This window comes from Elephantulus edwardii, unplaced genomic scaffold (genome assembly GCF_000299155.1).
Source record: "Elephantulus edwardii isolate Elephantulus edwardi_28Jun2011 unplaced genomic scaffold, EleEdw1.0 scaffold00049, whole genome shotgun sequence".
Lineage (NCBI taxonomy): Eukaryota > Metazoa > Chordata > Mammalia > Macroscelidea > Macroscelididae > Elephantulus > Elephantulus edwardii.
This window is the reverse complement of record NW_006399799.1, coordinates 16,601,734-16,618,882: the sequence shown is the minus strand read 5'-3', so window position 1 is coordinate 16,618,882 and position 17,149 is coordinate 16,601,734. Positions and strand designations below refer to the sequence as shown.

General features: G+C 42.4%; 1 protein-coding gene across 1 annotated transcript; it reads left to right on the top strand.

Annotated features, from left to right (window-relative positions):
* The first annotated feature begins 6,854 nt into the window (after positions 1–6,854).
* LOC102872675 (L-amino-acid oxidase-like) lies at positions 6,855–13,416 on the top strand. Its single transcript, XM_006886610.1, has 7 exons — positions 6,855–6,873; positions 8,704–8,918; positions 9,380–9,492; positions 10,674–10,875; positions 11,356–11,424; positions 11,646–11,782; positions 12,591–13,416. Exons 1-7 carry the CDS (start codon positions 6,855–6,857, stop codon positions 13,414–13,416), a joined length of 1,581 nt encoding a protein of 526 aa, XP_006886672.1.
* Positions 13,417–17,149: the final 3,733 nt, after the last annotated feature.

Genomic DNA, 17,149 nt, shown 5'->3' with positions numbered 1-17,149 from the left:
GAAATGGCAACTCTTCAACAAATGGCGCTGGCAGAAAGCTGAAGTAGGATCCACACCTCTCACCACACATAAAACGAAACTCAATCCGTGTAAGAATGTAAACATTGTTTTATTAAATAAATTATGTCTTGTAAAAAAATCAACTCGAGATAAATCATAGACCTAGGCAAAGAGTCCAAAACCATAAAGATCATAAGAGATAAATTGGGAACAAGTTTATAAGGCATAGTCTGTGGTATAAAGAGGCTGTCAAATACAGCCAAAAATATACAATCAGAAGAGGACAAAATTGATGAATGAGACCTAAAGATTAAATCTTTGTGCTCATCAAAACCTTTTTCCAGTAGGGTGAAAAAAACCCTATTGAATGGGGGAAAGCATTTGGCAATACAGTCTCAGACAAGTGTCTCATAAAAAAGTTTACAGAATCCTACAGGGCCTCCACAAGAAAAAAACTGATAACCAAATTACAAAATGGGCAAAAGACAGAGAAAGACTTTTCACAGAGGAAGACATTCAGATGGCTAACAGACCCATGAAGAAATGCTCAAAAATCACTGACAGTAAGAGAGATGTAATTCAAAATCACAATGAGATACCATTTCACACCAGTACCACTGGCAAAGTTTAACAGGACAGCAACCAATAAATTTTGGAGAGGATGTGGAGAGAGAGAAACTCTTATATACTGTTCATGGGGTTGTAAAAAGGTACAACCACTCCGGAAGGCTGTTTAATATTTCTTCAAAAACCTAAACATAAAACCATATGATCCAGGTATTCTACTTCTAGGAATATACCCCAAGGAAATTAGACACAAACAGAGATTTGTACACCAGTGTTCATAGCAGTGTTATTTACAATAAAAAGAAAAGGGAAATAGCTTGATGTTCTTTGATGGGTAACCATAATCAATTGAATTGAGAAATGGTGGTACATTCACATGATGGAATACTATGCAGCTCTCAGAAACAATGATTTCAAAAATTACTACATAACTTAGAAGAGTCTGGAAGGCATTATGCTGAGTAAACTACATCAGTTTCTTAAAGATAAATACTATATAAGACAAGTATTGTAAAAACAGAAGGACAACTAGTAAAACATGTATGGGGACCCAAGAGAGGAAGAGGTGGAAACAGAGGAGTGACAAGGCCTTGAAAATAAGCACTGTAGTCTTGGCATACATCAAGGTGAATTGATATAACACAGTCCACAAAGATAATATTCTACATCTTACTTTCCTGAGTAGTAAATGGAATCTTAAAAGCCTATGAGTAACCATCTAAATTGTAACTCTCAGAACCTCCCTTTCCAGAATAAAAAAAGTTAAAACTCAAATAAACATTTAAACAAATAGTCAAATGAATTAATGGACCCTGCAAACCTCAGTCTCCACTATGAAACTAGAAAAGTATGACTATTGACCACACAGATCGGGATCTCTAGGAAGTCCTGGATAGTGTGTGACTAAAATATGGGATAAAACTCAAAATCATAATAAGCAGTATCATGATAGAAGAAGAAAAATTAAGGTTGTTAATGATTTCTTCTTACTTAGATCCACAATCAACAGTCTTGCACCAGCAGTTAGGAAATCAAAAGATGAATTGCATTGGGAAAATAAGCTGTCATGAATTATTTCTCCAGACTACTAGAGAGCAACAATGTCAGTCTAGAGATGAAGATGTGCCTGACCTAGGCCATGGTCTTTGCAATTACTTGCTATACATCAGAGTGCTGGACAGTGATTAAAGATGACAGAAGAAGAATCTATATCTTTGAGTTGTGGTGCTGGAAAAAAAATACCATGAGAGTAAGAGAGTAAATAGGTCTGTCCTGGAGAGGATGAAACCAGTTTGCTCCATGCTGGCAAAGATTTTGAAATTCTGTCTTACATGCTTTGGGCATGTGGCCAGGAAGGACAGGTCCTTGGAGAAGGACATTATGCTTGGAGGGGTAGAGGGAAGGAGCAGAAAAGGAAGACCCTAGATAAGACAGATTGACAATGACTATGGCAATGGAGGCAAGGATTCTGAGGCTTCGTCTGACATACTTTGGACATGTTGTAAGGAGGTCCTTGGAGAGGGACATCATGCTTGGGAGGGTGGAGGGACAGCACAGGAGGGGAAGACCCTCCATGAGGTTGATTGATTCAGTGACTGGGGTAATCGGGATGGGTGTGTCAGAGGCAGTGCGATTGGTGCAAGACAGAGCAGGGTTTAGGGCTGTTGTACATAGCGTCGCTATGAGTCGCAAGCAACTCGACAGCACATAACAACAACATGGCAATGGGGTCAGACGTGCCATAGGTGGTGAGGTTGGCTCAGGATAGGGCAAACTTCAGAGCCATTGTTCACAGTGTCACTATGAGTCATGGTCAACTCAGTACATACAACAACTGGTCTGTTACATATAGGTGGAATCCCTGAGAACATGGAATTTAGGCACCATTCAAACTTAAAACAGAACTCACCAGACAGTCAATTGTTAATGAAATCATAATAAGGTCTGTAAAGTAAACAATGACACAAAGGATGAACAATCAAATATATAGACCGGAAAAGCAGCATTTACCCAGGAACAAAGGTCAGAAAGCAGGAAGTGAGAGGAAAGGACAATGGAAAGCGTAAACAAAGGAAGTGCGAAGAGTGTTGTTACATTGTTGGAATTGCTTATCAATGCCACAAAACAGAATTTGTAATGATTGTTGAATATAATATATTGTTGGTTGTTAAATATCATTTGCTCAGCAGTTTCACCTAATAGAAGATTTTGGTAAGATTAAGAAACTATTTTATAAAAATTAAAACTTTTATATTTTAAAAAGCATCATGACCAAAATGAAAGATAACTCAGAGGAGAAGATAATTGCAAACTGTAGTTCTGAAAAGGTGCTTGTATGTTAATTAATTGTAAGGAGCTCTGGTTGGTTTAGTGGCAAGAAGTTGCATTACCAACTCAAAGACAGATGGTTTAAATCCACCAGCTGCTCTGCAGGAGAAAGATGGGCAATCTCTTCCCGTGTGATTTACTGCCTCTGAAAACCCACTGGAGGGTCAGCTATGAGTCAGTTCCAACTTGATGGTGCACAAGAAGTACATATATATATATATATATATGTATGTTATATTGGAGAAGAATACTAAATACTCTATGGACTATGGACTACCAAAAGAACAAATAGATATGTCTTAGAGGAAGTGCTACCAGAATAATCCTTGAAGCAAGGATGTCTAATCTTTGTTTCACATACTTTGGGCATGTTGAAAGGAGAGGCTTTTTCTTCGAGAGGAATACCATGTTCAGAAAGGTGGAGGACTAGTGGAAGAGAGGAAGACCCTTGACTGCAGCGACATCCCAAGTGTGTCAGAGATGATGAGGCTCAACAGGAGAGGACAGCGTTCATATCTGTTGTTTATAGGGTCACTATGAGTTGTAATTGACTCAAAGGCACATAACAATAGCAATATGAAATGATGAATCAGTGAAAACATTATGAATAGCAGCAGAACATTGTCTGACCTTGTGCTCAAAGTTGAGTTCTAGGATGGAAGACACTCAAAGTATGACTAGGGAAGAGCTGTCTCCTTAAAGAAAAATCTACCTTCATGACCTGGATGGAGTCATTAATGACCTTCACTCACTGATGTGGTATTACTCAAAATGAGAGGTAACCAACACGTGCTAGAATTGTTGTTCTTGTTGATAGGTGCTATTGAGTCAAGTACAACTCATAGTGACCCTGTCAACAACATATCTGAACCCTGTCCTATCCTGTGGTATCCTCACCATCTCTGATACACTTGAGTCCATTGCTGCAGTCACCATGTCAATCCATCTCATTGGGAATCTTCTTCTCTTTCGCTGACTCTCTACCTTTCCAAACACGCTATCGCTCTCTAAGGGACAGCCTCTTTTAGCAAGATGTCCAAAATATGAGAGCCAAAGCTTTGTCATCATCGCCTTCAAGGAGCACTCTGGCTGCACCTTTTCAAGATACACCCGTTTGCTTCTTTGGCAGTCCATGGATATTCAGTGCTCTTCTCCAACACTACAACTCAAAAGCATCAATGCCTTTTCTGTCATCTGTCATTCTCAGGGATCCCTTTCATTGCCCACAGGGAGAGCTAGATAGGCCCTTTATGAGGATGGGAACAGGAAGACCACAATAGGATAAATAAGTGAGTGCAGCAGATACTCAGCAAGGAAGTTTATTAAAGCAAAGAACACCTTGCTAGAGGTTCAAAAGTTTCCCAGGTTTGACTCATTAGTGAGGATAGGACATGCAGTACTGAGAGAAAGACAGTTAAAAGCAGGCAGAAGAGGAAGATACTCTCAAAAAGAATATCTTTTTACTCTCCCTTCTGGGATGAGAAGGAGAAAGAGACTTTCTCTTCCTCTGCCTTTATTATATAGGCTGGAAGTTTCATCAGACTGGCCACTCGCTGAAATTCCTTGAAGTTTCATGAGGTTAAGTAAGGTCTTCCTGGTCTCAATGAGGATCTCTTAAAGGTGACCATATTAGTGAAACTCCATTAGTTCAAAAACACAGTAAGGTTGGACTTCCTATCTATTAGGATGTCTACTAAACTCAAAAAGGCAGATAATAGCAGTGTTAGAAAGAATAAGGAGAGATTGTAACCCTTATACAATGCTGGAGGGAATGTAAAAGTGTGCCACCACTTGGAAATTCTGGTAGATCTCAGAACAAAGAATAGAGTTACCATTGACCCATATGCACTCCTAATTACCTATCTAAGAAAATAAAAACACAAAAAGTTGCCCCAAATGTTCACAGTAGTATTATTCATAATAGAAAATTGGAAGCAACCTAAATATCCATCAACTGAAAAAGGCATGAATAAAATGTGTATATTCATACAATGGAATGTTATTCCATCCATACAATGGAGTGACATACTGATACATAACACAATTTAGAGGAACTTCAAAAATGCTATGCTAAGTGAGCAATGTCTGACACAAAGTACTACATGATGTACAAGTCCATTTAAATGTCCAGAATAGGCAATTATCGAGAGACCAAAAACAGTTCCACAAAAGAGAGATGGACAATCTCTTCCCATGTGATTTACAGCCTCAGAAACCCAGTAGAAAATTGGCTATGAGATTTCGAGTAAATAAGGAGACAGAAGAGTAAAGTGGATAATGTATCAAGTATATTCAAACCGAGAAGTCTGAAGTTTGAATCAACCAGCTGCCTTGCAGAAGAAAGAGGAGACTCTACAAAAGGGAAGGGACTACCATTAGACTTTACCACCTAGGAAACCTGATAGAGGGTCACTAACCTGATAGAGGGTCTCTCACCTGATAGAGGGTCACTAACCTGATTGATAGAGGGTCACTAATCTGAACCTACTCAACAGTGATGGGTGCTTGCAGAGAGATGGGAGGATGGAGTGTGATGATTAAAGGCGCAGAGTTTCTCTTTGGGGTCATCAAAATGATCTATGGCTGTTAAATGATTGCATCACTCTGAATACACTAAAAAGTTGTTTGCTTTTTTATTTTTTATAAAAGTTCACTTTAAATGGTGAGTTGTATGGTTTGCAAATTTTAAATCAATAAAGGTACGGTTATGTACCTTCCAGCAGTTTTTCAGAGACTGTAAATTGCTTAGGCAGTTGTCCATTTTTCTCAGAGTAAGAGGTGGATTTGAACTGCCTGATTTGGGGTTGGCAGCGTGTAACTCCTTATCACTAGGCCACTGAAGCTCTCTCACAAAATTACTACCTCCTCAGCACACCACTCCAAAAAAGGAGACAGACTTAGACCTGTGTCTGAAGTCAAGTAGTTCACACAATAACTCTCTATGTGATATTCCCTCTGGTCCTCCTAGTAACCCTGTGATGGAGGACCTGCCTCCACCTGACAGACATCACAGTGCTTTGACTGGTCTCAAACCTGACCTGAGCTCCAAAACGGGAAGAGAAAATCAACTTAAGTACCTACCTAATGCAAGATGTTGTGCCAAGGTTGTTCACACATCCCCTCAGTCACTGAGATACCCTGTAAAGAAGGTATTATTGCTCCGTTTTATAGATTATTAATTCTAGGCTCAAAGATGTATAAGCTGTAAGACCTGAGACAAATGGGCCTGACAGAGCAGTAAGTACTCAGACCTAGCTCTGCACAATGCCAGTGTTAGTGCGCAGGAGAAACACTCTGTCCACCCCTGGGTCCCTGAGAGCTGAGTCCAGTGACCTGACTGCTGGTGTCTCTGCTCGCTCTCACTCCTTCTCGCCTCTGTAGCACGTCCTCTCACTCTTCTCTGTCCACTCCTCTCACCCGCCTATTTGTCCGCCCCCACCACACAGAACAATAAGCAGGTTTGGCACCATAGAAAGCTGGCCCCATTCCCTAAGGGGGAAAAAATAAATCCAGGGCCAGATAAACTCATCAAGGAAACCCTGAGGGGCCTAGAGGAAGAGGAAGAGACATTTCCTTACTGCAAATGGGTCAAGTCTGTCATGAGACCCCACTTGCCAGAAGAGCCTTCTGAGAAGAGTGGAGAGGGCATGATTCGGGACCTCCTAATCAGAACCTCCACCTGGGGCGAACTCTCCAGAAGCAGGTTTCACAGAGGGGCAGCAGTGATAACAGAGACTTATCCGAATGGGTCAGGTGTTTTGGCCTATACCAGAATTCTAGACGCTGAACTTCTAAACCAGCCCACATATCAAATGCCAGCCCTCACCTTTTCTGAGAAGTGACCATAGCGTGTTTCAGGGAATGAAGTGCCCACATCTGGCTCACATTGCCTTACCTCCCTGTTGGCACACAGGTGCTAGGATCTGATCTGGGGAAAGGGGGTTTCCACACATGGCAAGATGGCTCAAGAAGAGGATGGTAACGTATAAGGTAAGGTCATTCCAGACCCCGAGGACAGGGCTTCTCTGTTAGGACCAGTCAGTAAGGTCCTGGCACAGACTGGCTGAATGAAGGCCAGCTTCTGCTGGAGTGGAGCTATGTCCTGTAAAAAGACAGAAGGTCCGTCAGGATTCCACTGCAGAGCCACGGCCAAGATGAGGGGTAAGTGGGGTCTCTCCACCATGTCTGAGAGGATTATCCTAAGGAAGACACTGGAACAAGAGAATAAATTAAATCAAGGGATGAAAATAGTTAAAGGAGGTTGAGAGGAGTTTGAGGACGCATCTGAGAAATGGTCATGCACAAGGAAAGAGCCTGCGGTCTGAGATCAAGAATAGGAGCTAGATCAGAGGCAGGGTGGCTTGAAGTGTTCAAAGTTAATCAGGAGAATGGAGAAATGTCTGGAAAAATGATCAAGGGAAGGAGTACAGTCACCAAGAAGGTGGTTGGGGACTAAGGCAGGGTGGTGGCGATAGATCAGGAGAGGGGGAAAACCTGTCAAGTTTAGAGATTGGGTTGGGAGGTTTGAGGTAGGCTGGGAGATAGGGCAAGGGAATGGAGCTTGAGGGTCTTTCCTATAGGTGGGGTTACTTCTCTCTTCTCTTCCTGAGAAAGCTCTACTGGCACCAAGAAGGGTCTACATAGGGAACCAGCTTGGTTCTCCTGCCTCTCCTCAGAGTGTCATCCTGAGTATTTCTTTCTTTCTGTTAATCTCTGTTATGCAACCTTTAAGGGGAAACACTGAACTTATAAGGTTCTGACCTTCCAAAAAAGCAGAGTTAGAGGGAGAGTTACAGTGTGTCATAGTTTCTGCAATAGATGCTACCAAGGAGATAGCTTGTTTCAAATCCCAGATTAATTTCTCTGTATATAAGAACAGTTAACTGGGGTGGGGGGGTGGGGAGAAGAGAAGTCCCTCAGGACTTGTTGCATCCTCTAGATTAATCACACAAAAAGTGGTTTTCTGGTGAGCTTTGGAGGAAAATTTAAGGCTAAAGAAAATCAGTAGGGTTGCCATGATCCCATAGGTGGGCACACTGAAGAGATGGTCACACACACAGTCATACACACACCCCCTCTGACAAACTCACATATTCCCAGAGAAGGTTCATAGGGTTGCTCTGAGTTGTAGTTGATTTGATGGCACATAAAAACAACAACCCAATCTCATGTTCAAAATGCACATGCAGAATCAAACACACGACCACAAGCACCTGTAATTTCTCTCAGTGTCGTGCAAAAGCACACATTCCATCACCCATGTCCAATTCTACAGGTCATCTTGCTTTCCCACAATGTACACATCTTGTTCTACAAACAAATTCTCATATAAAATCCAGTATGTACAGCCATACTGGCCTACAACCACAAACTCACAGCCACAGAAACTTGCATCACATTCAGTCTTACACACAAATTGACATGCACATAGAACCATATCTACATATTATACTTCCATAGGTGTGTTCACACACACACACACACACACTCACAGTCGGCATATTGAGAGTCAAAGCTTGTGAGCCTGTTTATAATCACATGCATACTGGTGAATGTGCAGTGCCATTTTCCTCATCACGTAACTGACACCCTACTGGCATTCACGCCCTGCAAATATCACCCATTTCTCCACACAGACACAGGCTCAAGAACATGCAATGACAGCCGCCCACTCAGCAGACTCCTGGCCTTCCGTTAAGACCTGACTGCCTGACCACATTCATTACACAGGCCAAGCTTATCCTGAATAGGATAGAGCACTAAGTCTGAGCCCCAGAAGACAGCCCACATTTCTTTCTCTGCCTACAGGAATGTTGATCTTGGGGTTTCTGCTGGTCATCCCCAGTTGCCTTGGCCACTTTGAGGACCTTGTCAAGTGCTTCCAGGATCCCAAGTATGAGTCCATCCTCCTCACAGCCCAGAATGGGCTCCATACTTCCCCACTGCCCAAGCGTGTGGTGGTTGTGGGAGCTGGAATGTCAGGTCTGGTAGCTGCTAAGACCCTGCAGGATGCTGGCCACCAGGTAAGGAGGCTTTGGAAAGGCTCAGTCCTTTGTATTCCTGTTTGTTTCTTTGGATGTGAAAGAGCTGGGTTACCATCAACTCCTGAGCAACTGTACAGACTCTACTGAATCTCTTAATCCTTAATTATTCTCAAAAATCTGGGTTCACCCATAAGACTTGACTTTAACGGCAACTTGTGTTTTAGTAAAAACAAAAATGGAGAAGATTCATGCTAAGCCCAGTCAGATAAGGGCTTAGCAGGCTGCCTATCTCTTGCCCACCTGCCAAGTCCTTTCTCTTCACTTACATTACTAAAAGGCTCTTCTTCTTCAAGCATTGCCAGTTTGTTGTCCTGCATGTGCAGGAGTCTAAGGGTTGAGATTCCAGGAGAGCATGTGTGGTGGGGTAAGGATAGAAACAAAGGCTGCAGGGGAAAGGAGGGGATGGTCCTGAGGCTGACAATAGCTTCTCCAAACCCCAGGTAACCGTTCTGGAAGCCAGTGACCACATTGGAGGGCGAGTGTTCACATACAGGAATGAGAAGGAGGGATGGTACTATGAACTGGGTCCCATGAGAATTCCAAAATCCCACAAGTAAGTTCTAGCAAAGGAGTGGAGCAAAGGGTAAGTAGGAGGGAAGAGGATGAGAGAGCAGGGAAACCTTGCTGCTATCGTGTCAAAGCTGGTTCACGTGCCCTGTTTCATATGATGAGTTCTGCTGCCAGGACTGAGGCTTATGTCTTCATTTAACAGAGAAGACTGGGCCTCAAAGCCCAAATCACACAGAAAGTGACAAGTCTCAAACTAATAGATATAATCTCAAAACTCATTGAGTCAGAACTGACTCAGAGCTGACACTCCCTAACCCCCAGCAGGTTTCAGGAGGCTGTAAATCTGTAAATCACAAGGGAGGAAATTGTCCAGCTTTCTCCTGTGGAGCAACTGGTGGATTTGAACTGTGTGCCTTTGGGATTGCCGCACAACTCCTTACCACTAGGCCACCAGAGCTCCCTAAAATAATAATAGTGGCAGTGGTAATTACTGAGAGCTAACTACGTGCTAGACCCTCATCCAAAGCACTACCGGGCATTTTTCCATTTGATCCTTGTAACCATATAGTTTGATACTCTTACTATTCCTGTTTGCAAACAGGAAACTGAACACAAGCTTTAAATGACTCCCTCAAGCTTTTCCTATGAGAAAGTGGTAAAGATTTCCTTCAGAATCAAGAAGGAGCCTGGTAAAACTGCATATTTAACCCTAAACTGCAACTGAAGGAATTCAGCTCCTGGTTCCAAAAGAAACTTGGTGTTCCACAGCCTATACAATTATGAATTTTTTAACCTTAAACATAAACCAAACTCAAGATTTTCCCCAAACACACACACAAGTGGAACATATTAATCAGATCAAAGTAACATTCTTTAGATATTGTCTCAAATTTATTTATAAATGAAAGCTAGAATTTCAATTACTGTCTCAAAAAAAAGAGTCTCTATTTCTACATTTGGATACAATAACAGGGATTTGCAAAGGATCATTATTCAATGATGGACAAATTCTCCACCCCTGGGTGATTTAATCACCTTTCCTTTATGTTCTGTTTGTCGCAGAACCTGAAGGAAACAAACTAATGGTTCAGAAAAGTGACAACTAGATTAGAGTTAAGGAGGTACTTTGTCCCTGGGCAATTTTCCCCAGAAGCTTTTATTTGAGGTTGGCAGGAACGAGGAACTATTGGGATGGGTTTTGTGTTATGCCTATTTCTGCTCTAGGCTGATCCACACTTATATCAATAAGCTGAAGCTGAAGTTGAACAAGTTCATTCAGTATGATCCCAACACCTGGTACCTCATCAATGGACGACGCTACCGCACCTGGGAAATCAAGGCCAATCCAGAGCTCCTGGGCTACTCTGTGAACCCCACGGAGAAGGGCAAGAGTGCCAACAAGCTCTTCCATGAAACCATTGACAAGGTGCCTTCTGTTTCATCCCTCCTAGGGTCAGCCCCAAGGTCAGATGGCAAAGTAGCAGATCCAAGTCACCTGAAACTAGGTTCTCTTGTGGTTATTGTTGGTTCATCTTCCTTTTCAGATCCCCCCAGGAATGTTACCATGCCCACCACAGAGCCCACCCCTAACACTTCTGTCTCTGGGCTTAATAGTTTACTACTTGAGCTGTGGCAGTGGAAGGAAAGAGAATCACTAAATAACCCAGCTCTTCAAAATAAGTTAATTTTCCTCTTCACATAAAAATGTAGACTGTAAAATGTCCTTATCACCAGGTGGGGGTATTTGGAGAAAAGGGAATTTTTCAGGAGCTCCTAGAACCATGTTCGACCCTCCTTCCATCTCCACAACCCTTTCCTTCATTCTCTTCATAGTAATATCCAGGGAACCAAGGAATCCTGCCTCTGCCTTTTTTGATCTAATCTAACATTCTTTTTACTTCTGCAGCTCAAGGAAAATCTAAAAACTTTCAACTGTACTCAACTGATGTCCTTGTATGATTCTTACTCTACCAAGGTGAGTGGAGCAGAGAAGTTTCATGATAGAGGTAGAGGGAGTCTGCACATCAAAGGCCCCTGAGGTAGTCCTCTGACTGCCAGGACTCAGAGAGATTCCTCTGCTAAAGCCTACATCTCCCTGGAGCCCAGCCCTATCCTTGGCCTAACCTCAAGTCCAGGACCCTGAAGAAGCCCTTTCTTACATATTGGATCCTTCACTTGGCATTTCCACCTCTACAGGCTTACCTGGTGAAAGAAGGATTGCTGAGCCCTGGAGCAGTAGACATGATTGGGGATGTGATGAATGAAGATGCTGGCTACTATAAGTCCCTCCTTGAATCACTGAGGATTGAAATAATTTTCTCCAATAATGATGGGTGAGGCTGATCTGGGACAAGGACTAGGTAGAGTCTGTCCTGAGTCCTTCAACACTCAGAGCAGAGAAAGGGAACTACAGTTTACTGGACATTTACTCATGTGCCGAGGTATGATGTTAAGCACTTTCCAAGATTATCACATTTAGTCTTTATGACCACCTAAAAGGTATGTATAGTTATAAAATGTAGTCATTTTACAGATGAGAACGCCTTAGCAATTATATTCTCTGAGCCAGTGTTAACTCAAATTCACACCATTTGGACAAGGGATGGAGTCAAACTCAGAATCCAAGCCCAAGTCTGTGCACAGTTCAGCCAAGGTTTCTTCTACCTAGGAAACAGAACTGAATGGTGGCTGAACATATAGGCTATAGAATTTTTCTCTGAGTGTCAGTTTTCTGAACTATAAAACTAGACAATAATCTCTTCTTCTGGGGGATGAATGAAAGTGATATATAGCTCATGTATCCAGGATAGGAACCAGTCCTTGGAAAGGGACATCATGCTTGGGATGATGAAGAGACAGTACAAGAGGGAGATCCTGGATGAGATGGATTGACTCAGTGACTGGGGTAAATGAGGGCAGGTGTGTCAGAGATGATAAGGTTGACTCATGATAGGAGCAGGTTCCAGGGCTGTTGTATCTAGTGTCGCTATGAGTCACAAGCAACTTCATGGCACATAACAACATCCAGGACAGAGTAAAAGAAGTGCATGTCCTCCATTTTTTATTAGGAACACTGTAGCAAACTCAGATGCTGGTCTAGCCAGCCCACACTCACCCTTTTCCCTCTCTTCACCCTCGCAGCTTTACTGAGATCACTGGTGGCTTTGACCAGCTTCCCAAAGGCCTTGGTGCCAGCCTGGAACCTGGCACCATCCATCTGAGGTCCAAGGTGGAGATGGTCGTGAGAGATGGGCCTGAGGTCAGGATTTCCTATCGCGTGGGTGGACCTGACTCCACCTTGCGCACCATTGTCGCAGACTATGTCATCATCTCATCCTCCGCCAAGGCCACTCGCCTCATCACCTTTAACCCACCCCTCTCTTCCCGCAAAATGGATGCTCTCCGCAGCCTGCATTACACTAGCTCCACGAAGGTGATCCTGGCCTGTAATGAGTCCTTCTGGGAGCGAGATGGCATCCGGGGAGGAGTCTCCATCACCGACCATCCCTCGCGCTACATCTATTACCCCAGTCACAGTATGCCCAACGGCAAGGGCGTCCTGTTGGCCTCCTACACCGTGGCCGATGATTCCATGTTCTTCGTAGCCATGCCTCAAGACCAAGTGGTGAACATCGTGCTGGATGACTTGTCAGCTGTGCACCAGATCCCCAAGGAGAAGCTACAGCGCATGTGCCCCACCTCTGTGGTCAAGCACTGGTCTCTTGACCCCTTCACCATGGGTGCCTTCGCCGAGTTCACACCCTACCAGTTTGTGGACTTTTCACAACAGCTCTTCCAGCCAGAGGGCCCCATCCACTTTGCTGGTGAGCACACATGCCTGCCCCATGCCTGGATAGACACTGCCATCAAGTCTGGACTCCGGGCTGCCCAGGATATTCAGGCTGCAGTGGACAAGGAGGCTGCGGTGGGACAGAGGCCTCTGCAGAAGACTTCCCTCAACGTCTAATAGGGTACTTCTCCCTTATCCTCACAGAAATCTCTGAGGGATCCTGATGAGGAGCAGGCTTGCAGGGTGTGGGGTGAGAGGAAGAGGCAGTGAGCACCAGGAGAGAAATCACCATAAACGTCCCTGAGCCATAAACGGGAGCCCAAAATGCCAGACAGAGAAACACCCTGGCAAATGCACGAGAAACATGAGCCCCTTTTCTGCTTCTCTCGCCTTATCAGACCTCAGCTAAGAAGAGGCATCGTATCAGGGTGTATGAAAGGATGAGAAGAAAATTAAGTATTAAAATGTTAGAATCTGCCCTTACTATGGAAGAAATTGTCTGTTGCTGCATATAATAATAAATTTTTTTAAAAAAAGAAAAATATCAACAGAACTCTCATTTCTGTCACCTGTAAATGGAAGTTCCTAAAGGAAAAGACAAACCCCTAAACCACAGTAAGGCTAAGACCCAGGTGGGCTGCCCATAACCCCCAAGGTACACACAAGCCCCATCATCTCAGGCCTAAGCCAAAGCTCTCCCATTCTGGCAGAGGGAAGAGAGTGTGTGGTTGTGTGACAGAAAGGGTTCCTTGGCTGCAGTGCCAGCATCTTGACTCTACTGGCCCATGCTTTTCCTTATGTCCCTCACCTCCCCTTCCCCAACCTGGACCGGTGGTTTCTACCTTGGCAGTCTGTCCAAGCTCATTCAACATGCATCTCTCCCACTTTTTTTTTTCACGTTTTATTTTTTGTTAATTGATATTTTGACAAAAGTTTACAGAAAACATGGATTTCCATTAATTCATTGCTGCACATTTTCCTCCCTACCCCTCTACCAGTTCGCTTTTCTCTTTAAAAATATTTTTTTCATTGTTGCACAATTTCCTCCCCCTCCCCCACCCCCAGTCCACTTTGCTATGCACCTCTTATTCTGGACTTTTGTTATGCAAATAAAACCTAATCATATATTTATTTTAGACAGTTGTTTCCCTCATCTGTTTCAATGCAGTGCTCATTATTTATCCCCTTTTTTCTTAGTTTCCCCCAACCACCATGTCTGTCCTGTTTTATAACAGTGGCATTGTGCAGTATTTGTCCTTTTGTGACTGAGATATTTCACTCAGCATAATGTCTTCCAGGGTCGCCCATTTTGCATAATATTTTATTAGTTCCTTATTTTTCAGTGCTGTATAGTATTCCATTGTGTAACTATACCACAGCTTCTCAATCCATTTATCTGTTGATGGACATTTGGGTTGCTCCTATCTCTTTGCTATTGTGAACAACACAGCAATAAACATAGGTGTGCGTATATCTGTTTGGGTGACAATTCTGATTGCTTTAGGGTACATTCCCAGTAGTGGAAGTGATGGGTCAAATGGTATTTCTATGTCCAAGTTTTTGAGGAAGCACCATACTGCTTTCAAGAGTGGTTGCACCATTTTACACTCCCACCAACGATGAATAAAGGTTTCAATTTCTTCATAACCTTGCCAACATTTGTTGTTTGCTGCTCTATTGAACTTTGCTATTGTTACTGGAGTAAGATGATATCTCATAGTGTTTAAATCTTTCCCAATTTCTGCTTCTCTCTAAAACCTAGCCTGTCCTTTAAACCCAACTTATCCTCCCTCCCAAAGCTTTCTTTTTTATTTTCCTTTTTAAAAAATGATTGACATTTAATCATTCATATACATTTTGTTTCATATCATTCATTATAGTGGATTAATACAACGAATCATAATGTCTCATTGAACTCCCATTGTACATTGCCTTTCCCTTCATTCAACCTATTTCTTATAATTATCACTCTCCTCTTCCTCCTTCTTAATTCCTGTTAACCTTCCAATATTGATTTTGTGGGTTAACTTTTCCTTAGATTTTTTTTTAAAGTCACTCAATCACACACATTTTATTTCATATCCTTAATTACAATACCCACAATGCCTAATCATCTACTCATTCTTTCCATTTACATATGCCTATAAAATATGGGTTGCACCTCAACATCAAGAAAACAAAAATTCTCACTACTGGGCCAATAGCCAATATCATGATAGATGGAGGAAAGAATGATGTTGTCAATTACTTCACCTTACTTGAATCCACAATCAATACCCTTGGTACCAGTAGTCAGGAGATTAGGAGATGTATTGCACTGGGAAAGTCTGTAGTCAGGTACCTCTCCAAATTATGGAGGAGCAATGATGTTAATTTGAAGACTAAGGTACACCTAATTCAGGCCATGGTCTTTTCAATCACTTGACATGTTACTGATAGCTGGACAATGAATAAAAATGGCAAAAGAAGAAGTGATGCTTTTGAACTGTAGTATTTGAAGAAAAAGATTGAATATTCCATGGATTGCCAAAAGAGCAGATATGTATTAGAGAAGGTACAGCCAGAATGCTCCTTGGAGGCACAGATGATAATACTTCATCTCACATACTTGGGGCATGTTGCTAGGAGAGGCTATTCCTTGGAGAAGGACATCATGCATAGAAAGTTAAAGAGAGCAAAGAAGAGGAAGACTTTCAACCAAGTAGATTGGCACAGTAACTGCAGAAGTGGCTTTGAGTGTGTCAGAGACTGTGAAGATGGCAAAGATAGGACAGGGTTTGTATCTGTTGCTTATCAGGTTGCTATGAGTCATACTCAACTTGACAGCACCTAACAACAAAAGCACACAAGCCAGTTATAATTAAAGAAGAAGTTCAAGCCACAATGGCACTGGAAAAGAATAAGGCCCAAGGAATCAATGTGATATTTATTCATTGACATGCTTTAACCTGTCTATGCCAGAAATTTAGAGGACAGCTGCCTGGCCGACTGACTAGAGGAGATCCATATTTATACTCATTCCCATGATAGGTGATCCAATAGAATGTAGAAATTATCTCACAATATCATTATCACATTAAGTTATTGCTGAAGATCATCCAAAAACAACTAAAGCAGCACATTGACAGAGGGTTGCCAGAAGTTCAAGCTGAGCTTAGGAGAGACCATAGCACTTAGGATATTATTGCTGATGTCAGATGGATCCTGGCTGAAAGAAGAAACTACCAGAAAGATGTCTATTTGTGCTTTCTTATGCAAAGGTATTTGACAGTGTAGATCATAACAAATTATGGCTAACTTTGAGAAGAATGAGAATCCCAGAACACTTAATTGTGATTATGCAAAACCTATACCTAGGCCAGGAAGATGTTTGTGCAAACAAAGCAAGAGAATACTTGTTGTTGTTGTTGTTAAGTGCCATCGAGTCACAGGCGACTCATAGCAACTCTATGAAGGAGAGTCCTTGACGCTTGGGTGTCTTTCATCCTCTCTCCAGGTTCATAGGGTTTCCAGAGCCAGCTATTATGGAAGTGGATGCCACAAAGTTTAAAATTCAGAGAACTGTATGTCAGGTTGTATCCTTTTGGTCTTTATGAAAAATAATGTGGTGTCAGGATCAAAGGAAAACTCATCAACAACATCCTTGCTTGCTAGAAATGAGGAGGATTTGAAGTGCTTGCTGCTGAAGATTAAAGACTACAGTCTTCAATACAGATTATATCTCAAAATCAAGAAAATAAAAATTATCTCCACTGGACTGATAGGCAACATTATGATCAATGGTGAAGCAATTAAAACTGTCAACAAACTCATCTTACTTGGATCTACATTGCACTGAGAAAGTGTGTAGTCTGAGACCACACCAAATTGCTGAGGAGCAATAATACCAGTTTAAACACTAAAGATAAGA

What these genes read in the sequence shown, in the direction of transcription:
- LOC102872675 (XM_006886610.1), top strand. An exon ending in TGCAGGATGCTGGCCACCAG is followed by an intron (nt 8,919 to 9,379) that starts GTAAGGAGGCTT and finishes TCCAAACCCCAG; the next exon opens with GTAACCGTTCTGGAAGCCAG. An exon ending in ATGATTCTTACTCTACCAAG is followed by an intron (nt 11,425 to 11,645) that starts GTGAGTGGAGCA and finishes CCACCTCTACAG; the next exon opens with GCTTACCTGGTGAAAGAAGG.